The 27,094-nt window shown below is 46.5% G+C and overlaps 2 protein-coding genes across 2 annotated transcripts in view; both read right to left on the bottom strand.

Annotated features, from left to right (window-relative positions):
* The window catches only part of LOC137300942 (vesicle-associated membrane protein 3-like), a 69,729-nt gene extending 60,452 nt beyond the window's left edge, over positions 1–9,277 (bottom strand). Inside the window, exon 1 of the mRNA XM_067970229.1 lies at positions 9,274–9,277. Coding sequence (XP_067826330.1) covers positions 9,274–9,275 — 2 coding nt within the window. The 5' untranslated portion in view covers positions 9,276–9,277. The remainder of the gene's footprint in view (positions 1–9,273) is intronic.
* camta1a (calmodulin binding transcription activator 1a) overlaps positions 1–27,094 on the bottom strand; it is an 801,272-nt gene that overhangs the window by 19,923 nt on the left and 754,255 nt on the right. The window contains exons 11-20 of the mRNA XM_067970230.1: positions 26,504–26,652; positions 25,639–25,829; positions 24,590–24,668; positions 23,276–23,594; positions 20,859–21,397; positions 19,840–20,027; positions 19,418–19,664; positions 18,150–18,221; positions 12,379–12,572; positions 11,544–11,618 (exon numbers count right to left, since the gene is read on the bottom strand). Of these exons, the coding sequence (XP_067826331.1) occupies positions 11,544–11,618; positions 12,379–12,572; positions 18,150–18,221; positions 19,418–19,664; positions 19,840–20,027; positions 20,859–21,397; positions 23,276–23,594; positions 24,590–24,668; positions 25,639–25,829; positions 26,504–26,652 (2,053 nt within the window). The remainder of the gene's footprint in view (positions 1–11,543; positions 11,619–12,378; positions 12,573–18,149; positions 18,222–19,417; positions 19,665–19,839; positions 20,028–20,858; positions 21,398–23,275; positions 23,595–24,589; positions 24,669–25,638; positions 25,830–26,503; positions 26,653–27,094) is intronic.

The following is a 27,094-nucleotide window of genomic DNA, read 5'->3' as shown; positions in this document are numbered from 1 at the left end:
GGTCAATTTCCTGCTGAGCAGGTTAGGTTAAAACTACCTCTTGATTTCAACAGAGTAAGCAGGTAGACAGAAAGGGGTGTGCGTGCGTGACAGGGTATTTGGAGTTTCAGGAGGAACAAGAGAGGAAAGTTCTGAGAAGCAATAACCATAGTAGTATCAAATAAAATAGAGAGAGATAAGAACGATTGTGGTGGAGACAGCTGGAGTGGTGAACTCTCGGTGTGACTGAGGTGCATCTTATTCAGACTGATTCAGAAAAGGAACATACCTGGGCGGGGGGAGAAAAGGAATGTCCCTTTCTATGCTGTATAAGGGAATTAGTAATAGTTCAGTAATGGAGGAAGCACTTCTGTTGTACTGACACTCAAAGATAGCAGTCAATTTGGATCAAGCTGAGCAATCAGATCTCCAGTGGAATTGCTCACAGTTGTAATGTTAAGCCTCTAAAATGGAGCTGTGTTTAACCTGGCCTGTCCTTTAAAGGCCACTATTCAGATACTTTATGTGGGGGAGTGGTTTAAGTGAGCACAGCAGAGGTCAATTAGAGGGTTATTGTTGAGGGAAGTATTAATAGGTTGGCAGCTCCTTGTAAATCCCTGGGTCCTGCCCTTGGAGGTTCTGTTATATTACTCAGTAGTGTGTGCAATCTCCTAAGTGTAGACACTAACACCCTTTTCACTGGGGAATCTCTATCAGCTAGATTGGCATACAGTGACCCAGTGTTGTACAGCAGTCAGAGCATATCGAAGCTGCATGGGAGGATGAGTGGAAGTGCCTGGGTTATGTTGGATGCTCTCTGTGGGACGGTGAATTATTGCTCTTTGTCCATGCATACACCACCCACAAGGGCGCAATTGTGACCCAATCCCTGGGGTGACTCTTGTTTATCCTGGCATCAATCCACTACATGTGATTCAGAGAGGTTATGCAGTACATCAGGGGACGGATTATGCGCAGTCTTGGAACCACTATGTCAGGTGGACACCAATGGAGCCATGGCATAAATGACTCAGCATAAAAACATTTTGGGGTTTAGTTTTTTCTGTGTGCCATTTTTGTTAACTTCCTGGCCACACTATTTGAACATGGTCGTTGATTGAAAATGTGCAGATAGAAATCTAAGGCAAACTCTCTAACCAGTGTGTTAAAAATTGTGCAGAGGGTAAATGAAACGCCTCTATAGGCAGTACTGTTGTGCATAGTAGTGTCTTCCTGTGATCACTTGTGTAATGGGTAGCCCTATTGTAAGCAGAATAAATGTAGCCACCCCTCTTGTGAACAATAGTGCAAATGGAGCACCTTGCACTGAATAGTCATGTCAACAGCACCACCCTGCTGTGAACAACAGTGTAAATAGGGTTACTCTATTTCTTGCACAACTAGTACCTGCAGCAAATTATCCTCCAGTCCCAGTGTAAACACAGGGGTTATAGACGGGACAGAGGGGCATTACACAGTACTCAGCTACACTGAAACCCGCTAAACATGTGTTAGTGGATAAAGCCCTCAGTGTACTACACAGCCGTACAGACCAAAAGGCCATGGGTTCAGTCCCTAGACTGTGCTCAGTTAGCTGATTTCAGTCAAGTGGCAGTACGAGGTGCTATAAAAGTTCTCAGGACTTCCTAGGCTGGGAATGGGGGGGAGGGGTTGAAACATCAGCCAGGGTTCCTGCACCTTATCACTATCTCTGACTCGTGCTGGAAAATGCACACTTGTGAATTTTGGGCGAGGACAGGATTGAGCTCGACTATGATTCCCTCCTCAGTTAAATAGCCTGCCAATACTCACAGCCTAAGACTCACACATGAAGAACAGGCAATCTAGGTGCTACTGGAGGGCTTTGGTGTCCGTGGAACTGTACCCCAGCAAGAGCCAGTGCCTGAACCCGACAAGGAGGGAGGGGGGGAAAGTATTCTTACTTTGCAAATTGTCCGGGGAAAGACTGAAACTTTTCTATAACATAATGCAGCTTTACATACCATCAATCATTTTGATCTTTAGCCTGTGACATCAGCCATTTGCATGCATGCAGTCATTCCAAACCGGGCAATCCATAATTACTGATCTGCTCGGGCCGGAAAATCTCACGGGGAGCTAGTGCACTCGCAGGGGTGCCTCTGCAGGCTGGCTCATGGGATTCAACGCCAAGTTCTCGGGAATTTTGAAAACGCAAGCCGTTCCTGTGAAAAAATACCCATCATGTAAACCCGTCATTTCAGCACGGGCTTTCGTCTGCAAATAGCCGCTGGTGGGGCAGCTTATGGTTAGACTGCGTCGCCGGCACATCCTGCTTGTGTTTTCGAATAAAGCGCGATTCTTGCTTCAGTGCTGAAGTTACAAGGGGTGTTGGACTGGTGCCCCAGCACTCCCCACATCAACTTTGAGCACTGACGTTCTCCGAAAATAAAATCGTGAAACGGCGCCATCGCCATCAGATGGTGGGCGGGCACGTCTAATATTTAAACGTTAAACAGCATAAATAGTCACGTTTATTTTTATTATTAAAGGTATGAACCGGCAGAGTATCATTTTTATAAACGTTCCTTTACCACAGCCAGGTATGGATTGTGACAGTGAAGAAAGCAAAGGTCGTTTTTAAAAAATTATTTTTCCAAGGTAATTAATAGCAAGAACAAAAAAAAACCTGAATTTCACTTGAGAAATGCGTCTCTCCGATTCCACACTTCAATCAGCAAATGGTGATGGTGAGGGCAGGTGAGGGCTATGCTATGATGTCCCCATTGTCAAATAGCCTGCTGATGCTCACTGTCACACGTGAGGAATAGGCTCTTGGGTGAGGTACTGGGTAGGGGGGGGGGGGGCGGCTGGGGGCAACCAGAAGATCTCAGCAAATACCTGAAGGGAAAAAAATTTGCAGGGCTATGGGGCAAGAGCAGAGGAATGGGACCAACTGGATTGCTCTTACAATCGAGCCGACAAGGGCTTGACGGGCTGAATGGCCTCCTTCTGTGCTGTAACCATTCTATGGTTCTGTAAGAGTTAGCGTCTATCGGGAAAGGAAAGAACATTTTTTTACAATGGTCAATGTGCATGGTGGGAGTGGGGAGGTGTCAAAAATTAAAACCAGGCAAGAAATGGATGAGCATTCTATCCTTTCACCTCTGGGATTAGACCAGACTAATGGGATGTAAATCTCCTCTGTTGTAAGGATTCTATGTGAATGAGCTGGGGAATTCTCAATCCACTTCCTAATGGACAGAGTCCTATTTTGGCACTCACTGGCATGGAATTGGCATTCTCACTCTGAGGCCACTGGATGTTTGGTGTGGGAAATGGAACAATGTCATACCAGTGCTATAGGGGGCACGTTAAGATTGGGACAAAGCCACAATGTTGAGGCAGAGTGAACTTTATTTTGCATCTAGCCCATGCTATATACCTGATCTGGGAGTGCTCGATGCTGACGCTGGGTCCCTAAAATTCCCCAGGACAAACATCCCATAAAATAATTTGTTTAAAAAAAAGTTTTAAAACATACACATGCTCGATTTTATTTACAAAAAAAGGGAACTGAATATAATGAAAGATCAGGCCGTGTAAACTGTGTTGGGTGGGACTGAGAGCCCTGAATTGTCTTGGTTGGACATTCTTGTGAAATAAAAGGCCGATCAGCTACAAATGGCACACTATTTATTTCATGAATGAACTACTCGATTCACAGGAGACACTGTCCTTTCTGCACTCTTTCTGGGAAACCCTCATTAAAAATGTTGCCAATGTGCTGCGTCTTACCATTTCCCTCAACCGCTGGCATGATAACTGGAGGGGGGGGGAAGGGACAAGGGGTGGAACAGTATTCTGAACTGAATCAAAGTTCAATGTGATATGGGTCACAGCCGTAGTTTGGCCTCAGACTTCAGATGGTTCAAGGCCAAATTCTAGTCTGGTGTCCACGATTGGTTTGGTTCTCCAAATGCCAAATTTTGCATCAACAGGAACCCTGAAATATTGGACCTCAACCATCCAAAGAATCAAATGGTAATATCCTTACGTATAGTAGAGACGTGTTATGTGGCTTCAATGTGCAGTATCGTCCTCCAAAGCACCCAATTCCTACATTGGGATGCCATCGTGGCCAAGTCTGGGCTCTACTTATCCTTCATGATAACGCCAGGTGTGTCAGAGACAATACCTTTTGAGCCAGGAACTGTCCACTCCCACTCTATTACTAGCACCATCTGGCTTTGCTTGGCTTTTCAATTCCCAAAAACTTTGGTGTTAAATCCCATGAGCCAACTCGATTCCAAGTTAAACATTTTTATTGGTTAACGCCTGGATGCGGTTCATAACATCCAGTATCCCACAATTCATCGCAAGTGTCATTCTGTATCATGCACTAGTAACAACTGGTGAAATCGTTCTCCATATAGATATATATATTAACAAAATGTATCTTTAAGAAGCAGATTTGTTAGTATCGTGTAGAGTGTTAGTTTAGTTATAGGCAACAAACGTGAGAATTGGCAGGTTAGGCTGCAGCCCCATGCAAGCAGGCACCAAGCAGAGATAGAGAGAAGCTGGCCAGCAGAAGGCTACACTCACCCTTTTGTACAGTCTACGGTCCACCAGGGGGCTTTAGACAGCAAAACAATACCAAACAGCTATTAGCAAACCAAACGTACCATCAATTATCAGACCAAAGGCAGGTTTCAACACTTCAAATTCTGATGCAAGTTGATGCCATTTTTCCCTCCCTCCATCCTCCTCTTTGTCTTTCTCCTTTAAAGCCCTTCACCTCCTCCAACTAGGAGAGTGGGTGAGTGGGGATGAGGTCCCCCTCCATGGCTATCAAGACCAATGTTGTCCTGCCTTGCGGACGGGTTTGGCAGAAGGTGCGTGTCTGTGGGACGATATTCCTCCTTCCCCTCCTGTGGCACAGCGACCAGGCTGAGGGGACCGATGGTGCTTTTCACACATGCTGGGTCAGTGGGTTAGAGTGAGCATGCTCAGAAACTCAATCATACAGGGGATAAGATAGCAGGTGAGCTGTCGTCCTGTCACAAGGGCTCAAGGCTAACTTCCCGACCAGCAAACAGAATTCAGACAGCGATTCCATTACACACAAAGCACACTTCTGTTTGAACTCACAGAGCAATGGTCTGTCCTGCATCTCGCAAACCTCGACTTAAACACAGAAGGTTGACTGAGGCCAATAATCGGACTCGAATATTTATCAATCACCTCTCAGGCCTTCTAATGTTGAAGGCCGCATAGTGTCCAAAAGGGGCGAGATAGCAAGGCAACCCCAAGGGGCCTACAATAAGTAAGCACAGAGTGTTGTGACCAGAGGAGTAGGAAACAGCAAGAAAACATTCACAGGAATTAAATGGAGAGAAGAGTGAGTAATATAAAAGAGTTGATGACTAGAGTTTAGACCCCATTTAACGTACACACCATTAACATAGAAAAACAAGCAATGCAGCAGTGAAAGAGTGAAAAATTACCAACCTCGCCTCTCCTATGGATCAGTAACAATCACACCAGAACTTGCCTGGTCTGCCTTGTCTAGCAGTAGAACATAAACAATGCTGGACCTAGGGATCGTGCAAAGGCACAATGGGCCGAATGGTCTCCTTCTGTACTGTATCATTCTATGATTTTCACGAAAAGAAAGCTTCCCAGATTTAGCATCAACAGCTTATTGTTGTTACAAGTTGGCCGGCACAGCACCTACTGTGTGTGCTTGTGTCACATTTTGTTCTGGATATCTGGTGTGTCTTCACTGCTTCTGTTTGCAAGTTGGTTGTTTGGATTAAGGCAAACATTTCTCAACATCAACTGTCACTTTGTAATGTTGGAAAGAATGACTGAACTGAGCAAATCTGTAGCTCCTTAAATCTCTGAAGAAATAGTAATTGATATTTCTTTCAGGGGCTGATCAGCTGTGCATTACCAGACGTTTCTGTTTTTACTTTAAATTTTGACCATTTATGGTTTTACTTTTCTCACCTACTCACTCCATAATGCTGCTTTTATAATGTCTTCTTAATTCCATATTTTAATTTTTTGGTGCATTTTGTGTTTATCAGGATAGGAGATGTCAGTAGTGGGGGATGGACTGCACTTTGTTACCCAGTGTCAGCATCAAGCACTCCAAGGGTTAAATAGAGTAAAATTCCGTCTACACTGTCCCATCAAACACTCCCAGGACAGGTACAGCATGGGTTAGATACAGAGTAAAGCTCCCTCTACACTGTCCCATCAAACACTCCCAGGACAGGTACAGCACGGGTTAGATACAGAGTGAAGCTCCCTCTACACTGTCCCATCAAACACTCCCAGGACAGGTACAGCACGGGTTAGATACAGAGTAAAGCTCCCTCTACACTGTCCCATCAAACACTCCCAGGGCAGGTACAGCACGGGTTAGATACAGAGTAAAGCTCCCTCTACACTGTCCCATCAAACACTCCCAGGGCAGGTACAGCACGGGTTAGATACAGAGTAAAGCTCCCTCTACACTGTCCCAACAATGTGCCTCAGCCCACCAACAGAAGAGTGGCCAGTAATCCACCATTGTAACAAGTTTCCATTTCGCACAACACCTACTGTGGCCTCTTTGAGTGAGACTGACAATTAGTGACAAAACGAATGCAGTTTTGTGCTTTGGGCCCAATCCCATTAGGAATTATTGACACTGCCTTAACTCGTTCCACATGGGAACCCCACAGCCAGTAGACAGCCAGGTGAAGGGCCAATACCCAGCTCACCACACCACCCAGGTTCCCTTCCTTTTACTTAACTTTTTAAAAAAAAAACCTCAGCTGTGTGACAGACTGCCTTTCACTTCCATTGCCTTTCAATATCTCCCAGTCAACTCTTCCTGATCAGTGGAAACTGACTTGACTCAGTGAGAGAGTGGAAAGGGACAGTCCGTACGTGGCTTGTGAGGGGAGTGATGCAGGCACGCAGGGTAACCATGGCTCCCTGCTGTCAGTACAGGTCTGGTGTGTCCAGCCCAACACACTGTAGCTAGAATTAGGAATTCTGATGTGATACCGTCCGGTTTGCGATAACGCCCGAGACGAATTTCTACTCCGTTGAGTGTGTTCCCGCTCATCTTGCTCAACAGTCATATCCAGCCTCATATCTGCTTTCTCTCCACTTATGGAATCATACAGCACAGAAGGAGGCCATTCAGCCCATCGTGCCTGTGCCAGCTCTTTGAAAGAGCTATCCAATTAGTCCTACTCCCCCGTTCTTTTCCCCGTAGCCCTGCAAATTTTTCCTTTTCAAGTATTTATCCAATTCTGTCCTGAAAGTTACTATTGAATTTGCTTACACCACCCTTTCAGGCAGCGCATTCCAGATTATTACAACTCGCTGTGTAAAAAAAATTCCCCTCATCTCCTCCCTGGCTGTTTTGCCAATTATCTTAAATCTATTCCTTTCCCAATCTCTTTTCTTGTATCCATTTCAGTCTCTCTAGCCTTTCTTTCTCTTTGTCCTGTTAGACTTTTTATCGCTGTCTCTCTGATATTACATTTATATTATACAACTGCTTCTTACAGCTTAAGACCTCTGGTACTGTGGGATATGAATGGGACAGAATCCAAAGCAGAGGAACAGAACTAAAGTAATGGTACACGGCTGTTTTGAAGTTGGGGTCCCCAGCTTTATTTACCTGGCTCCTGGACTCTCGGCCAAGGTCCAAACAGGCCAACAAGGGGAAATATGACAACACCAGCCTATCCAGTTAGGCTGTGCAGCTCAGGCTGCCATAGGATTGCGTTGGAGTTTCCAGGAATTAAAGACTAATCTCCAGGACACTGCTGCGAGCAAAAATCATAGGGGCATTAAGAAAATTGTGTTTTTAAAAACGTTTTCTTTGAACACTTTTGTTTATCAGTTATGAAAATACCAGACATGGGGAAAAAAGCTGTTTGATTAACAGTCTAGAATCATCCAATTGGATAATGAAGAGTCTATTCGCTTTCTGATTGGTGTGGGGGCAGGACGCCACAAGGATGGACATGTCGGGCAACCAATGGCAGGAGTGTGGGGGCAAGGCAATCAGAGGAAGGAGGTCATGTGATGACACCTCCAGGAATATGTCCAACCAGAGATGGCAACCCTCGGCTGTCAACAGTCAGAAAGAACCGCAGTAGCCCCTTCCAGTGACAAGTTCATATTTCCAGTGGGATGTAACTGCCTCCGGAGGAGCTGATAAACTTACCTCTTTAGGTCGGTCTCAGTAATCCCAGCAAATTCAAATATTAGATTCACACACCACCTTAAAGGCAGTGATTGGGGGGAGGGAAGTCGGATTGCCAACCCTCTGGGAATGCCCTGGAGTTTCCAGGAATTGAAGATTAATCTCCAGGACATTGCTGCGAGCAAAACCCGGGAGGAAAATGATAGGAGCATTAAAAAAGTGTGTTTTTTATCATTTGCTTTGAACACTTTTGTTTATTAGTTATAAAAATATAGGAGTTGGGGAGAAAAAAGGCTGTTTAACAGTCAAGTATCATCCAATTGAATCATGGAGAGTCTGTTGGCTTCCCAATTGGCCGCGGGAAGATGGTGTGCCGTGAGGAGGGACGTGTTGGGCAACCAATGGTGGGACAGTGGGGGGGCAGGAGGTCATGTAACGAAACCTCCAGGAATACCTCCAACCAGAGTTGGCAACCCTAGGGGGGAGACGGAGATAAAGAGACAGGGGGCTTATGCCATGGGTGAGGTCTGGGGAGTTGTATTAATGTTATAGGTCCCAGTCGAGAATGTAGGAAGAACAGTAAGGAATCCCAAATCTAGGAGTAGTGGGATACAGCTCAAACCAAATCCAACCCTGGCGTTTGTCAATTGGTAATTACCTTACGGTGTCAAAGTTCATGACACCTGGGGGGTCTTTATTTTTGGGCATGGGATTTAGTTGCCCAGGTGGTGCACTAGTGAAAAGTGTTAGTGAAAACAGTCATTAAAAAAGCATTAAGATGGCGCACAAAAGAATTTCGCATGAACGTAAACCAGTTCACGACAAGACTCAAATGAAACTCCGTAAAATGTCTGACGTGTGTCTTACGCTGAAACGTAGAGTTTATCAGCTTGAATTCTCTGGCGCAGAGCGATCTTAACTTCTGTCCTTTTCTGGGGCCGTTTATTACATGTTCCAAAACAAAAGGGTTTAAAGGAATAACCACTCTCAGAATTCCAGTTTGAAACACTGGAGGGGGGTTTATCAAAGAGCAGAGTGGGCAGCGATGCCAGCGATGCCAACCAAGGGGCACTGCAAAGCTGTGTTTGAGTTGCATGTTTATTGATGCGTCATCTTCTGTTTAATATTCCTTTATATTCGGTGCTCAGAATATCCCCGTTCACACTTTAAACAAAGACACATCAGGGTAAATTGTGCCAGGCATGGTTGGGTGAGGTGTCACACACAGCCACTTCATCGCACAATATCACATGAGCACTGCCTGGGGTTTGCCGATATTTGCCGGCGGTGTGTGAAGCACCTCCCACTAGCCGGGGCCTCGCAAAACAAACCCCATTGAATATTCTAACTCTTGTGGGTTTTTTTTCTTCACAGAATGCCCTGATATTCTTTATTGCTTGAATTTTAATCCCAACGGAGTATCTGTTGTGGGGAAACACACAGAGCTGAGCTGCACTACATGCCAGTCAAGTCACAGCCATCTGTTACTGCACAGCTCATGCGTGTCTCACTGTCACATCCAGTGCTAGTCTGCTACACACAAAATGTAAAAAGAACTCGCATTTATACAGCACCTTTCACAACCTCAGGATGTCCCAAAGTACTTTATAGCCAATGAAGTACTTTTTGAAGTGTGGTCACTATTGTAATGTAGGAAACACAGCAGCCAATTTGTGCACAGCAAGATCCCACACCTTGGGATTAATGATCAGATAATCTGTTTGGGGTGGTACTGGTTGAGGTATAAATGTTGGCTAGGACACTGGTAGAATTCCCCTGCTTTTCTTCCAGTAGTGCCATGGGATCTTTTACATCCACCTGAGAGGGGAGATGGATCTTTGGTTTAACATCTCATCCAAATGATGGCACCTCCAGCAGTGCAGCACTCCCTCAGTACTGCACTGGGGTACTCTGCCTGGATTATGTGCTCAAGTCTCTGGAGTGGGACTTGAACCCACGACCTTCTGACTCAGAAGCAAGAGTGCTCCCACTGAGCCACGGTCAAAACCCGACTAAAGATAACAATTCACTTATCATGAACTGTGTGGCCTTCAAATTACACAGTGTAAATGTTAATACATGGACCGGTACGAAGTGTGTTTGTCCACTATTTTAATGAAGGAGGCAATGCATTCAAAATGAATGGCTTTGTTAAAATTCTGGACAAAGGAATTTAATCCAAATGTGTTGATGAATTAATATCGCACAGTGTAATTTCGGAGCTCATGTCTCAGAGCCCATTCCTGAGTGTATAAGCTCCACATCCAGCATGTCAGAGCAGCCAATATTCAAGGGTAGGACAGGCTGCACTGGCAACACCGGAGCTGGTGTTATGTGGACCAGCAACATGGTTTGGGCACTATGAATGAAAAGTTGAAGTGTCTGGCCTGTACAATTGATGTATGTGCCTCTGGTATGACAAATGCAGAATACCCGTGTCAGTTTTTACATGGTGTGTACTGTGTGTGCACCTGTGTGAGAATATCCTGTTTGGTGAGGAAAGATATTCTCAGCGTTTCCTTGCCTGAGGGCAGACTGGCAGGACATGTCCATGGGTTTATGTCTCTTCCTGCGGAAAATACCAGGCCTTCGATCTGTGACCTCTACAGGGCACAACTGAGATCAGGAACTCACCAAAACACATGTCCTATCACTGCAAAGCACTGCATTTGGGATAAAAATACTCCCCCCCGAACCAAATACTTCTCATCCTGCCCCCCCACCTCCTCAGAGATACTGATTCGTGTTGGTATATGGTTTAAACATGGCACTTTTGCCAAATGGCCATTTCTCATATGGCAGTCGAGACAACAAGTGTCGCCATGCTCTTTGACTATGGTGGGCCTCACAGCAAAGCCCGATCCGGCATCCAAATGTACACACTTTCCTGCAGGGGTCACTGGATTGTAAACAGGAGCAGGAAGAGTGAATAATTTTCCATTCCCGAACCCAGGGGCACAGAGCCCATTATAATGACTCGACCACCATCCCAGCTGGTATCAGCTAACTCAGCACAGACTGGGGAAATCGAACCAAAGATCTTTGCGTCTATACGGATCAGTATCACAATGGAACAGTGACTTTACCCACTCAACCACCTGGGTGAGCTGTAGAAAAACATTCTCGCAGCAGAGATCTACACGAGGGTTAATGGGAGATGTTTATAAACTATCCTAACAACGAGATTTTCTTTAAGAAGGTTTCAGCTCTTCCTCCCATTTATTATTCCCTAATGCCAATGGGTTGATCTTAAAATTATACATATATTATTTGTGATGGAAATAAAACCCAGGAAGCAAAATAAATTTAAATTAAAGAAATTTTTAGAAAGTTCACAGACTTGGAATGATCTTTGACATCTCACCTGTGACGACAACGGCGCAAAAATCTCATAATCTTCCGTGCGGCTTGATCTTGTTTCTTGGTCAGCAGACTGCTCCTGAAAAAAGATTGAGGAAGAAAAAGACCTCTTTAGTCCTGAAAATGCAGCACCCCAGCGGGGAATGAAGCATTTGTTTTAAGGTGATTTTACTTTAGAAGAGTACAGCCAATGGCAAACGTGGGATTCATACCCGCTGTCAGGCAAACGTGGGGTTCACCCACTGACAGGAAAACGTGGGGTTCACCCACTGACAGGAAAACGTGGGGTTCACACACTGACAGCCAAACACAGAGCTGACCCGTCAATGGTTGCATTAGGAAATATAAACAGCCCGAGGAGCACCGTGGTCACGAGACTCATTTGTTTGCCACTTCCCAGGGACCCCACATCAAACATAAAAATACTTTTACTTATATTACCCCCAAAAAACAAACAGCAGTAAAAGCAGTTTAACTGGTCCTGTATCGGAGTAACACACCCTCCGGTTGGCACAACTTCAACTAGGTTTAACACACCCTCCAACTGGGAGCGACACACCCTCCGGCTGGGAGCGACACACCCTCCGGCTGGGAGCGACACACCCTCCGGCTGGGAGCGACACACCCTCCGGCTGGGAGCGACACACCCTCCGGCTGGGAGCGACACACCCTCCGGCTGGGAGCGACACACCCTCCGGCTGGGAGCGACACACTCTCCGGCTGGGAGCGACACACCCTCCGGCTGGGAGCGACACATCCTGCGAGCTGAGGCTCCAGAACTAGGCCCCAATGAAAATGAGAGCAAAATTCTGTCCACACGCTGGGACGTGATGTCCTACCTGATTTTCTGTTGAACCATGACGGCTGTCCTTCGCTTTTGCCTCATTTTGCCACACTCCTTGTAGCTCCGGTAATACTGCTGGATGAGGACAGCTGCTCGGCGACTCTGCTGGAACTTCTTCTGCTCGTAATAACTGCGGAACTTGCTCTGGATCAGGATGGCGGCCTGCGTCATCTTTTTGTAAAGTGCATACTGGAAGAGACACAAACGCCGAGATCCTCGTCAGAAAAGGAGCGGGGGGATTCCTAGAGAGAAAGAGAGGGTCCCGATGGGCTCCTCGATTAAAGTGGCCCCCCCGCCTCATCCGGCCCCCTCATTACAACCTCAGTATGCAGGACCCGCACCTTAAATAAGCAACTAGCTGCTAAAAAGGCAGTGCCATAATAGTGATGGAGGAAAAAAAGTAAAGGGAAAGTTTGGTTTCCAACCAAAATAAACAGGACCTAACCCTGAATCAGCAGTCACTGGCAATCACTCTTTAATACCTCATTTGCTGCATTTCTGCTCATATAGTTTGCCAACACATATAGGCCGCATGCTCCCCACCTCCACTAGAAGACGATTATTAAACTTTAACTTAAAGTGCAGCCCATATTAGGGTTGCCAACTCTGGTTGGATGTATTCCTGAAGGTTTCCTCACATGACCTCCCGCTTCCAACTGCCCCGCCCAGTCACACAGCCTCTTTATCTCCGATATTTTAATAACGAATAAATGAAAAGTGTTCAAAGAAAATGAAAAAAAAAAAATTTTTTTTATTCCCTCCTATAATTGTTCGACCAGGTTGCTTGCAGCAGTGTCCAGGAGATTAATCTTTCATTCCTGGAGACTCCAGGACAATCCTAGAGGGTTGGCAACCCTATCCTATATGCGCATTATTACGGTATATTAGAACCCAGAGTGTGGAGGCACCAAAACCCACCTCATTGGCATTTTCTCTGGTGGCGGCATGCACATGCAGTTCTGCCAGAGTTCTCGTGTTCTAAAAGGGGTAAATTCAAATAGCAGCAGCCCCACCACACTGAGAGATTGCTTCCACGATGCAAATGTGCCATCAAGCCGCTCGTTAGCCTTGGAGAGAGTGTAGAGGAGATTTACTAGACTGGTACCAGGGATGTGGGTCTTCAGTTATGTGGAGAGACTCGAGAAGCTGGGGTTGTTCTCCTTAGAGCACAGAAGGTTAAAGAGAGATTTAATAGAGGTGTTCAAAATTATGAGGGGTTTTGATAGAGTAAATAAGGAGAAACTGTTTCCACTGGCAGGAGGGTCAGTAAACAGAGGACACAGATTTAAGATAATTGGCAAAAGAACCAGAGACGAGATGAGGAGAATTTTTTTACAGCGAGTTGTTATGATCTGGAATGCACTGTCTGAAAGGGTGGTGGAAGCAGATTCAATAGTAACTTTCAAAAGGGAATTGGATAAATACTTGAATAGGAAAAAAATTGCAGGGCTATGGGGAAAGAGTAGGGGAGTGGGACTAATGGATAGTTCTTTCAAAGAGCTGGCACAGGCACAATGGGCTGAATGGTCTCCTTCTGCGCTGTAAGATTCTACGATGATTTGAGGGAAGGCGTCAGACAGGCTTCCTTCTTGCTCCGTACCACGCCTGTTTACAAACCAATATATCCCCATAAAATGAGAACAAAACACACGTTGCCGATGGTGGCTGATGGTTTCAGTGAATGGGAAGGATTTGCTAGGAATCCACACAGCAGATGGGTGGATTGACAGTGCCAACACATACGGTGCCACAGTGACCCATCCTGCTCCCACAATCCCTCCTGCTGCTGAGCTCTGGATCTCTGCTACCACTGGGGAAGAGTTAACAAGGAATTATTCTGTTGGGGGGGTTGAGAAGGTAATTCACTGCTCAGCCTCATGCAACATCAAGGACTTCCCAGCCCCGCGACCTCTACTAACGAGAAGGGAACACCATCATCTCCAAGTCACCCACCATCTTGACTTGGGCGTGTATCGTCACTGGGTCACTATCCTGGAGTTCCCCACCGAACACCATCGTGGGAGCACCATCTCCACACAGGCTGCAGCGGTTCGGGAAGAAGGCCCACCGCCACCTTCTCAGGGATAACGGGCAATGGGCAATAAAATGACGGCCTGCACCTGCATCCCGAGAACAATTTTTTTTTTTAAAGTGGCAGGTTCACAGCAGCAAGCGAGACCCCACCTCGCCCAGTTGCCCTCTCTCAGTCTCAACAGGTCACGTTTGGAAGCACGGGGCAAAAGGGGAGAAAGGAAAGACAGTTTCTCCTAACTTAGTCTATCAAAAACCCCTCACAATTTTGAACACCTCAATTAAATCTCCCCATAACCTTCTCTGCTCTAAGGAAAACAATCCCAGCTTCTCCAGTCTCTCCGCATAACTGAAGTCCCTCATCCCTGGTATCATTCTAGTAAGTCTCCATTGCACCCTCTCCAATGAAAAATGAGAGGGGTTCACACAAAATAAAATCACTTACTCTGAATTTTAATTATAATTCAAATAGAACATTTTGACTTGATTTGAAAGTTTCTACTTGGCACACTGAGACAACACACAGCAGCCAAAACCCCAATGCCTTCAGGGATCTCGATATAGTGCTTACAACTCGAAAGCTCCATTAAGAAATAGTTATATAAATTTGTGCCCACATACCACTCCGTAATGCTCGGTTGCTTAGTGACCCACAAAAAAATAGCTAACTATCACACCGATGCAAAATGAATGAGATCGAAATTCCATTTGTGTAACTGCATTACCTTCAAGGCTATCCATGTAAGCTTGTAAAGTGAATACAATAGAGCATTAGTACCAGAGAAAAGAGAGGCTTTTCTATCCAAGAGAGGAGCTTGTACCAGTCTGTGCTGGGACACAACAACAAGTTGCATTGATATAGCGCCTTTAACACAGAAAAACATCCCAAGGCATTTCATAGAGGCACAATCAGACCAAAATGGACACTTAGCCAATGAAGGAGAGAATAATAAGGGGTGACCAAAAGTTAGGTCAAAGAGGTGGGTTTTAAGTAGAGTTTTAAAGGAAGAGAGGGGAGCTGGAGAAGCAGCATTAACCAAAGTAGCATCAATGAAATAGTGAGAGACAAGGAAGGTTGCGACAGAGAGGGGGAGTTTGGAAACTAGAGGTGAGAGCAGGATCTGTGCTGTTACCAGAGTTACAATCAACTGTGAAAAGTGACTGGGCTTCAGGCGACGTATTGATCAGGAGATGCCAGTATCAGTCATTGGCAGCTAATCCATATTAGTTCCAACTGGCTGTTCATGTTGTGATTCTCTTGCCATCTGTTTGGGTCATTTGTGTAACTACTGGAACAGGGCCAGGTTTCGGTGCTCTTTTTTTAAACACTGCTTTTGTGAAAATTTTTCTCATCAATATGAGGGGTGTTTGTGTTTGTGTTTGTGTTAGTGAATGGAATACTTCCAGCATCAAGCACCGACAGCTCAGGTATAGATGGTTAGATGCAGAGTAAAGCTCCCTCTGCACTGCCCTATCAAGTACTCCCAGGCTAGCCACTGCATGGATTAGGTGCAGAGTAAAGCTCCCTCTGCACTGCCCTATCAAGTACTCCCAGGCTAGCCACTGCATGGATTAGGTGCAGAGTAAAACTCCCTCTGCTTTGCCCCAACAATGTACCTTAGCACCAATCTTAGAAGATTGCCCCCTAATGCACCAGTATGATACTGATCCATTTCTCATACTATCTATCCCATGAGTGAAATTGCCAATTTTGTATCAATTAAGGACAGTTTTATGCATGGAAACTAGATCGAGACTGCCCAACTCGTTTCACCTTACAGCCAGACTTTCATCCCATTAATGTGGACTCGAAGCCATGTCTCTGAAGGCGAACGCACAGTGTCGAATCCACTGCATCATCCAACATTCACTGCCTAGGCTCACGTTTGATGAACAGTCACTTGTGTGAGGTACTGCAGGGCGCATGGAACAATGGGCGTGGGCACAAAATGGGCAATATTGGATGGATTGCCCATTACACACTCCACCCGATTCCCCTTTCCATTGAAGTGCCTTTTACAACCCTCCCATCGGAGTTGAACGTTCTGGCGAATGAGTCAATACCTTCAGGAGACGGGGTTGAAGGACAGTGGAGGAGAGGAGGGGAGAATAGAGGGGTGAAGAAAGGTTTTTTTTAGATCAAGTAAATGCTGTAAATTCCCAATTATTTTATTTGAAAGAAGCTTTTATGATCTGATGAAAGGTCATCGACCTGTTAACTCTGTTTCTCTCTCCACAGGTGCTGCATGACCTGCTGAGTGTTTACCAGCATTTTCTGTTTTCATTTATGTTTTAGGATTATCAGCAACTGTCACCAAGGTGATGAAAGTTTTCGTTTAATCTTTTGCAATGGAATCGGGACAGGGATTTGTTCCTGGCAGAGCTGGTGTGACGCAGGCACCATCGCCTGTAGCTGTGTGTGCTGAGAGTCTCCAACTGCACTGGGAACAGGAGGCACTGTTTGGACACAGACCAGAGTTGATGCTTGTTTGGAGCTGGGTTCAGTGACGTACTCCTCAGGTGAGCTCTCAGATTCCCGAAGAGATGCAATTTGGCGTGTTCAGTGAACTATGATGGCAAACTCCCGGTACGGTGCAAGTAATTACTAAGGGCCAGATGGGAGAGCAAGTCAGGAGGCTATTTGTGTGATGTGGACTAGTGCGTCAATAAATGAGTGTTGATGTTACAACTCGTGCCTTTTAGTCCCTCGTTAAGAAAAATTAAAATCTCTTCAAGCCACCAAACTCTCTGTATTACAAATGCTCTTGTTTCTGTTTTATCAATGTTACTACGGTCAGTTTTCTTCTCAATTTTCCCCTCTTGTTCCCTAAGCTTCAAACACTCCATCCCACAAACTTCTCCTCCCTGTATCCTCATTGTATTGAAATCGAGTCTCGTTACACTGTCTCCTACTCTAACTCCTCCTTTCCCAGGACCTTTCCTCAAATCTGTAGAACTCCATGCCTCTCTCTCACTCTTCCCTCCCTCCCTCTCCCCCGCACCCTACCCGGACTCTATAGGCTCTGAAATCCCAAGCTTGGGGTCACCCAGCCACTATTTCCTGATTCACCTCGCCATCTTTTGGTGTTGTCCTCAGCTGTGGGTTTTGGCCATTTCACGAAAGGTTTCTCAATGTTAAAATAAAACTCAATGCTCCTGTGTTCTTTTTCCTTAAGAAAAATGCAAGTTGAAGTCCAGCCAATTTTCAAACAGAACTGGAACAAAAGGCTAGTGTCCCTAAGCCAATTGTCAGATCTACCAGTGTCACTGGGACCCAGAGACTGTGAAATGTCCCAGCACATCATTCCGCACATATCAATCTGATTTCCTTCTGGCAGGTTTTACCCCTTCTTTCCCCATCTCTCCAAGGTTTCTCCACTCCCCCCTCTCCTGAAGTCTGTTAATTCCTTGCTGCGTGGTGCTCCACAGGTGCCAGGAACCCTCCACCAACCCTGCCAGGGTGGCCGTGTGTCACGTTCCAGGTCAGACAGTGATTGTCGGCATGCTATTCCACCATGAGGGGCATTGTGGCCTCACCTTTTCAGTGGGGGTTACTGGATAGTGATCAGGGGCAGGGAACCCTGGCCGATACTTCCTCTTGCTAACTCGGAGGGTGACTGAGCACCAGTGGAGGGGCCTCCTACCGCTAGCCTGGCTAATTCAGTTCAGGCAGGTGAACTGACCGTGCTGCTCTGTAGGTACACCCACGTGGGAAGAGTCACATTTGCTTTTTACCTGTTTGTATTTTCTGTAGCAGCGCTGAATGACAGCAGCAGCCATTTCCTGCTGTTCCCTGAAAGGACGTCCCTAAAAAACGGAAAACAAGATATTAACAACCGCGATCCTTTAGATCTTAGATATATCAAGACCAGTTATTTATATTTTTGACAATTTTCTCCTCCTCCTCCTGAAGGGGCTGACTCTTGCTGGGGATCCTCAGTCACAGGACACCCTCTAGTACCTCGCCTAGTCTCCATTCTTCATGTCTCAACTGTTATTCAACCACGGAGGGGCATTGCAAACCAGCCCACTCCTGTACCTCACCCAATGCACACAAACTTTCCAGTACGGGTCACTAGGCAGTGAATATAAGCAGGACACCCGGCTGATATTCCCCTTCCCAGCCCCAGAGACGCTGATACCTACTGTAGCCTCCGACTGCAGGAATGTCCAATCTACACTACTAGGGCCATAATCAGCCCCTGTACTCTGGCAATCTGGCCCTCGAAACCCAGGCAGTTCAGTCCCTATTTGTGCTTAATATTTCTTATTCGCTGGTTTGCCCTGTTTTAGTTTTGTGAGCCTGGAGGTAGCAATTGCCTCTTTATTAAATCCTATATCAGAACACCAGGATCAGTTAGTGTCAGCAACTAGAGATACTTGGGAATTAATGGGCTCAAGGATTTAAACTTTACAAGAAGCTTGGACATCCCAGCTCAGCACAGACCAGAACCCGGGATCTTCTGAATTAACTTATATTAGATGTCAGGGAGCATTTCTTTACACTGATGATGATCAATGATTGGAATGGGTTTCCAGGAACAGTGATTGAGGCTGAATCTCACAGAGCTGGATGCTGTGAGGGGAATACATCAGGGCTGGCACTCTGGATGGAAGAGGGCTAAACGTCCAAAGGGCGTCATTCATCCAAACGCACCCCGTGGTCTTGTGAGATGGCCTCAGTGTCCTGGGTTAAGGAGCAGGAATACAATGAGGCCGAGCTAGCCATCCTGACCACCTCCCTTAACCGCATGTGTCGTTTGACGTCAGACATCAAGTTGTGGGACGGTCAGAATCTCCTGCAGCTGAACAGCGACAGGACTAAAGCCATCCTGTTCAGTTCACGTTGCATCCGAAAGACGGCACCTCTGACAGTGCAGCACCCACTTTGTACTGCATTGGGAGGGGGCTCGAACCCACGACCATTTGACTCAGAGGCGAGAGCGCTACCCACTGAACCACGGCTGACACATTAACACATGGACACGTGAAGCACCTCTAACCTTGTATTTGCGGAAGGCGGTTTGCACCAACTTGGCGGCCTCGTACAGCTCTCTCTGCTCGTGGTCCGACAAGGTCAGCTGGGCAAATTCGTTCTCCATCTTCTCACTGGTCGACGCGCTCAGGAACTCAGACCAATCGGCTGCTGACGGGAGTGTAGGTTTCTCGAAACTAACCTCGCTGATCGGCGACGAGGCAGGGCTTTGGCTTGCGTTAGAGGGAGGAGTCAGGGGCTCACTGTACAAAGACCTACAACATTAAAAGGGGCAAAGGTGATGAGTAACATTGCTTGGTGTACAAGGTATCTATCTCCCACTGATCAATATGAAAATCTAAGACTGTAGCACAATTTCAGCAAGGAGCCACTTTATCAACAACAAACTGTGTTTATACAGTGCCTTTAACGTAGTAAAACACTACTGACCGAAGCTGAGATAAGCTGGGTAAATGGTCCACATCTGCCAAGTAACTGGCCAACCAGCTCAAGGTGGTGTTCACACTGGGGATGTCCCCTCGCTCAGACAATGGAGATTCCATAGGGATGAAGTTTTCCCGCTTGATCCTGTCTGGAGTTGCTTCAATGATCTGTTCAGCCAAGGACATCATATTAGCCTGAAGAGGTGAAAGAAAATTTAGTTGTCCTTCTAACACCACTGTTCTAAAATGTTAGTTTAGGACTTCAGAGAAAGACAGAGAGAGAGGAATGGAATTGTCAACTCAAATGTTGAAGAATTTTTCATAATGTTCTTCAGAATATTTGAGATTAGCTATCAAAAAATTACTGCTTTATGTTATACTCTCTGATACCCTGCGTCAAGTGGCTAAAACATCGGCAATATAAAATTAGGCCACAGCTAATGCAGTGATATATACACCACAGTAGAGTGTGTAAACCCCTTCCCTCCATTTCCTCTTGAAAGTACTGACTCATGCTGGGGTACGACCTCACATGCAGCCTCCTTGGTCAAATGGCCATTCTTCGTGCATGGGCCTAGACAACATGCTATTCCACCACAGGGGGCATTACATGACAAGTCTGATCCTGCCACACACACACACACACACACACATTTTCCTGCAGGGGTGTCGCTGCATAGGGATCAGGAGCTGGAACCTTGGCTGATCTTATTTCCCTTCCTGGGCTCTGACGTTGAGGCCAACGGAAGCACTCCAGCCACTGGCCTAGCTGAAATCTGACGACTCGGCACAGACCAGCGTCTGAAACAGAGGCCTTCCTGGTTCGAGCCCACCCTGTCGACACTCGCTAACTGGGTTCGCACATGAAGAATGGCCCCTTAGGTGAAGTATCAGACGGCTAACGGCATCCACAGCAAGAGTCAGCACCTTCAGGAAAAACGGGCAAGAAAATTGGAGAATAAATTGGATAAACATTTATCATTTGTAGTTGGAGGTCCCATCATCACTGTATTCTGCGACTCATACCTGCAAATCATCCATATGTTGGAGGCAATCCTCATTCTCCTTGTATGACAACAGTTCTGCATCCACCATCTCCCTCTCTGATAACATTAAAACACTGATGTCTTGCTTCTGTTGTATCCTATGAGCAATGGACCCAGGGCTGAGACCAGAGACCTTCTTTATCACCGCAGGCTGCCCCGTTGCAGTCTGTGCTGCCACGCTGACATAAATCTCCTTCTGGCTCCACTTTGGGCTGGTCTGGTTCCCGACATTCCTGCATCCGGTGGTTAGGGGCAAAGAGAATTCTGAGGTACGTTGGGAAGCTTCCCTGGGGCTCTTTCTCCCCATTTCGGAATCGATTGCATCGGGAGTTGATTGCTTAGGGCTGGAGCTCAGTTTCATGCTGATCTTCTGCTCCAGGCTCAGGGGCGGGGGAGACGATTTGTCTTGCCTGGAGTGGAAGTGTTCTGTGTTTAGCTTGTGTTTCTTAGAAGCTGGGAGGTCTCGCTGGCTGTCATTTCCGTGGTATTGCAGAGATTCCGACCTTGGACGCCTGAGATCTGATAAAGAAAGAAAGGCTTGTGTTTATTTAGCTCTTTACTGTATCTCTTCGAAACATCTCAAAGTACTTCACATAGAATCATAGAATGATACAGCACAGATGGAGGCCATTCGGCCCATCTTGCCTGTGCTGGCTCTTTGAAAGGGCTATCCAATTAATCCCAGTTCCCTGCCCTTTCCCCATAGTCCTGCAATTTTTTTCCCTTCAAGTATTTATCCAATTCCCTTTTGAAAGTTATCCTTGAATCTGCTTTCGCCATCCTTTCAGGCAGTGCATTCCAGTTAATTAGTTTGAAAGCAGTGACTGTTGCTATGCAACGTGCATTGGATATGAATGGGGGAAAAGCCAGACCACAAAGAAAAAGGACATCAGTTATGTTCTTACTTACATTTGACACATGGCACATGGGACCATAATCCAAAACAGTTCTAGGGTTGGCTTTCAACGATGGCTGCCTCACATATGCCTCTTATATGTAAATAAGCCTATTGGTTATGGTGCTGGCTTGGCAACCCAGAGGTCATGAGTTCAAATCCCACCATTAGGGCACTTGGTCAGGTTGGGACAAAAATCATTTTGTCCCCTCCTCTGCTGAAGACACTGATTGTTTGCTAGGATGGGTTCAAAGGCGATGATTGTCCTCCATTCCCTCACACAGGTGACCTTGCTTCATGTGCGAGCCTAGTAAATGGCGGCAAGGTGTTCACTGGGGGGGTGTCAACTGACATTCACACGACTGCTACCCCTGGCTGAGATTCAGCTGACACACCACGGAACAGAGATCGATGCTGGGATCTTCCTGGTCTGTGTACTGCAGGACCAGACTGGCAAGTTCGGGCATCTGCTGACCTCAATCTCGTTGTTCTGGGGATGAGCCACGCAGAGGCCTAGTGCATCTCCAAACGGAACAGAGAATGTGAGGAATCTCATCACTGGGCAGGCAGAAGACGAGCAGCAGATCATCTGCTCCCTCAGGTGCAGGAGGGCGGAGCCCAGAGACTGCAGAGAAAACAGAAGAGTTCACGTCTTCACTAACAAAGCGCCTGGGTATCAATTGAGCCCAGGCTGATGAGACTGAACTCTCTTCTCTTCTCTCCTCTCTCTGTTGGTTGTAATGATTCTTCATGAACTGAATTTACCATTCAGCCCAGCTCCTAGTGGACTCTGGCCCACAGGCATAAAACTCTACATAATTGGACACTAATTAGCAATATTACTCAGAGAGGCTGCAGGATGGTTGATGTTAGGAATGGAAAAATGTCACATTGGTCGGTAGAAAACACTCTTGCGAGACTGAGATACGTTGTTGGGACAGTGTAGAGGGAGCTTTACTCTGTATCTAACCCGCGCTGTACCTGCCCTGGGAATGTTTGATGGGACAGTGTAGAGAGAGCTTTACTCTGTATCTAACCCGCGCTGTACCTGCCCTGGGAGTGTTTGATGGGACAGTGTAGAGTGAGCTTTACTCTGTATCCAACCCGTGCTGTACCTGCCCTGGGAGTGTTTGATGGGACAGTGTAGAGGGAGCTTTACTCTGTATCTAACCTGTGCTGTACCTACCCTGGGAGTGTTTGATGGGACAGTGTAGAGTGAGCTTTACTCTGTATCTAACCTGTGCTGTACCTACCCTGGGAGTGTTTGATGGGACTGTTGATGGGACAGTGTAGAGGGAGATTTGGTTTGTATCTAACTAATGCTGATCACACCTGGGAGTGTTTGATGCTAAGACAGGGTGCATGAAATGGAAGTGTTCCATTCCTCGGCACTAACATCCTGACTTTGAGTCGTACAAAATTCACTGGGGTAAAAAATACACAGGACCATGAACACACAAAGCAGTGATTGTTAAATACATTTAGAAATGAATAAAATGCACCTGTCGTAGGAGATGTGCTGACACTCATCTGGGTCTCCTGACTACTGTTACTGCCACTGTTCCACTGTCCAATCCAGCCGTCACTACCTGATTTTGCAGTGGGAGAGCACATCATCCCGGGAGATTGGGGAAGGCCCGGAAGCTGCGATTCATCTTCCCTCTGTAGTTCTTCCAGGTACTCTGCCAGCTTCACATGCCCCCTGGAGCGGGCGATTGTCAGGGGCAAACGGCCCAGTGAATCAGGGATGGAGAGAGCTCGGTGGTCCCACTTGTATAGTACAACTGCTGCTTCGGTGTGACCCAATGCACAAGCCCACATCTGGTTTAAAAAAAAAAGAACAATTATTTCATTACTTCACGTCCTTCCTGTCAGAGTGAAAAATTAAAAGTAAAAATGAGAATTCGTTCTCAATTGCAGCAGCATTTTCTTCAATGTTAACAATCTGATGCATTTCTTCTCTAAGTTCATGAAAGGCACTACACAAATGCAAGTTCTTCTTTTCTTTAATGAGCCCATACCCAACACAGTGGAGACATTAGCTGCTTTCGCAACATGTGAGACTTTTACTGGTGCCACCAGCTCCCTAAAGCCCAGACAGCTGCAAAACAGATGTGTATCTGCCGGGTCTCACTAAAACCAGCAGCAGCAAAGATTCATTGATAGTGACTCCAGGCGGTTTTACATTCGGCTCACGGCCAGCTGGCTGCTCTAATCCTGCGCTACCAGGAGCTGGAGCAACTGGTGCCGTTCCCAACACCGTGTAAAAGCAACAACAACAACTTGCATTTATATAGCACCTTTAACATAGTAAAACGTCCCAAAGCGCTTCACAGGAGTGTTATCAGACAAAAATTGACACCGAGCCACCTAAGGAGATATTAGGACAGGTGAGCAAAAGCTTGGTCGAAGAGGTAGGTTTTAAGGAGGGTCTTAATGGAGAACAGAGAGGTAGAAAGGCGGAGAGGTTTAGGGAGGGAATTCAGAGTTTAGGACCTAGACGTCTGAAGGCGCGGCTGCCAATGATGGAGCGAATTAGAGGCTGGAATTAGAGGAACGCAGAGATCTCAGAGCGTTGTAGGGCTGGAGGAGGTTACAGAGACAGGGAGGGGCGAGGCCATGGAGGGATTTGAACACGAGGATGAGAATTTTAAACCCGAGGAGTTGCTGAACCGGGGGCCAATGTAGGTCAGCACTAGTGTGAATTCAATCAAAACCTTTTCGAATAAAAAGCTGGAGTATGGATTGAGGAGTCACAGAGAGCCTGCAGAACCTACTTCCAGATACTACCTAAACGGAGGTGACACTTTACTTACCAGGGGTGTGCAGGAGAAATGATCGACGTTCAGTGGATCCACCTCCAGCTCTAGATCAATACTATCTGCATGCTTTGTGCTGTGAAGAGACAAACACAAACTGTTAATGGAGCAATTTCCAGTCTACAACCAGCGAGACAGTGTACCAGCAATTTATTGGTGCGGTGCATGCTGCCTCACTAGAATATTCTTCCAACGTGTCTCGCACAGTTCGGGACACGAGGAAAACCTGTCCCTCTCTCACCTCCGGTCTCCCATCTCTTTCTGTGTCACATCATCCCCTTGTCTCTTTATTCAACCCCGCTATGGTCATTGCTTCTCTGAGCTTTCTTGTATTTCCCTACACACTCTTCCTCCTCCTCCTCGCACCCTCACTATTGTCAAACCAATCCCCATCGCCTCTTCTAACTCATTCTTTCCCACGGACCTAAAACTATGGAACTCCTCACTTCCTCAGCCAGCCTTCCACCCATAAGCTTCAGGCTCAAACTCGGTGTAACTCAGGGGGTTGATTGTTAACTTGCTGCCTGGACTTTAAACTGGCGTTGTGGATCAGACGCCCGTTATAGAAACTGCCCAGTTCTCATTCCCATTGAAACCCCTAGGTTTCTGTTTCTCAACAATAAAAAATATAGAAATCAAGCCATTAGTGCCCAGTCCAAACTTGCCCTAAACAACAGTCCATACCAAAATATGTCAACTATAACTGCACACAGGCACCTTAGTTGAGCAGCAATCAATGAGTGAGGACTTGCAGGTTCTACCCCCTTCATGCAAATTTCCTGACCTCAGTCATACAGCGGAGGGGGGGAGGGGAAGGGCCCGAGGGCATCACCAGACAGAGTGAAGGATCCTCGACACTGCCCCAATAAGGTGCGTCAACCTGAGAAGACTGCCCATAAAGATAAAACAAAACAGAACAAAACAGTATTGATATAACAATTGATCACTTCTTACTCGCTCAGTTTTATCACTATTGCCCTTGTTTACTGCGGAAGCACAAATGTGTCCCTCATAGAAGGGATTACTTTAACCTGGCCGTCGCTTACCGCCATTTGATGAGTGTCTGGATGAGCGTGGCGTATCCCTGGGCAGCAGCCAGATGCAGGAGGGTCATTCCTCGGAAGGTCTTGGAATGGATGAGGTGTTTGGATTTGACCCAGCAGGCACGGCTCATCATCTTCTCACACACCAGCACCACGCGGTTCTCGAAGGAACAGCTGGCCACCCTGGACGCACACTGCACAGGGGGCGAGGAAGAGACACTGGGATCACTCCTCTCACATGCAAATGTGTGAGGCTTAAAAGGGACAACAACAACAACTTGCATTTATATAGCGCCTTTAACGTAGGCACTTCTCAGGAGTGTTATCAAACAAAAATTTGACACCGAGGCACATAAGGAGGTATTAGGACAGGTGACCAAAAGCTTGGTCAAAGAGGTAGGTTTTAAGGAGCGTCTTAAAGGAGGAGAGAGCGAGACGGAGAGATTTAGGGAGGGAATTGCAAACTGGGCATGATTTGTGTTAAATGTCGTCACATCACTGCTGTGCAATTCCACAGCAGCACTCAGCCGTCCGAAAAATGTCTTCAAAACTCTTTCCATTAAGATGTTGTTTCTTTAAGTACTATTTTCAAATATTACTTTAATAAAAATGTAATTTTTAACTTCTTTTACATGTACTCACAGTGGAAATACAGGGGTAAATTTTACCACCTAACACTCGTGGTGCAGAGCTCCGTGCAAAGGGAGCGATGGTTGGTGTAGATACTCTGCCAGGACCCCTCTTAGGTACCTCCTTTCAATCTTTCCTCATACTGCATGCGAATGAAAAGCTTGGGCAGCCATCGCAGGAGATCGCCCGAACGTGTGCCCGTGGGTTTGGCTCACCAACATCTTACGATCTGCCATACCTGTGCCTGGTTGGTGCCTCCCCCTCCTCCGTTTCCTCCTCCTAATCCTCCCCCTCCAGTCTGCTGGTGGTGTTGGTGAGATCCCATCTCCGACATCCGCCTTTCCATCTGCTCCAGGCGCTCCAAGATGGACATCCTGAACTGGTTGTCTGGAAAAACAAGTCAAGCACAGGTCAGCACATGCAATACCAGAAGACGGTGACTGAGTCAGACTGCTCCCGGAGCGAACCTGGGCTCAAATGGCCCAGTTAGGGTCCATCCGATGGATGAATGTGTCACAAACAGTTTCTGGTCACCCAAATTCCAACTCTCAGTCCCACAAACATTTTTCTGCATCAAAAGCTGAACACAACCTAAAATAAAACAGGGACTGTTTTTTCTAAATAAAAAATACAAGGGAGGTTTTCCTCTTTAATTTGCCTGGAGAATTGGTGTCGCCCAAATGCAGCAAAGAGGGAAGAAAGCCCCCTCCACCTCTATGCTGCTCCTGGATTTCCTAAGGCTTTCCTCTAATATGTCAGTGGTCCTGTGCCTTTAGTAAGCCCAGGCCCTGCTTACCTATTCTGTGACTGCGACTGCCGGGTGCCCCAG

This window comes from Heptranchias perlo, chromosome 32, assembly GCF_035084215.1.
Source record: "Heptranchias perlo isolate sHepPer1 chromosome 32, sHepPer1.hap1, whole genome shotgun sequence".
Classification (NCBI taxonomy): Eukaryota; Metazoa; Chordata; class Chondrichthyes; order Hexanchiformes; family Hexanchidae; genus Heptranchias; species Heptranchias perlo.
The sequence above is the reverse complement of the archived record's forward strand: the minus strand, read 5'-3'. Positions and strand labels throughout refer to the sequence as shown.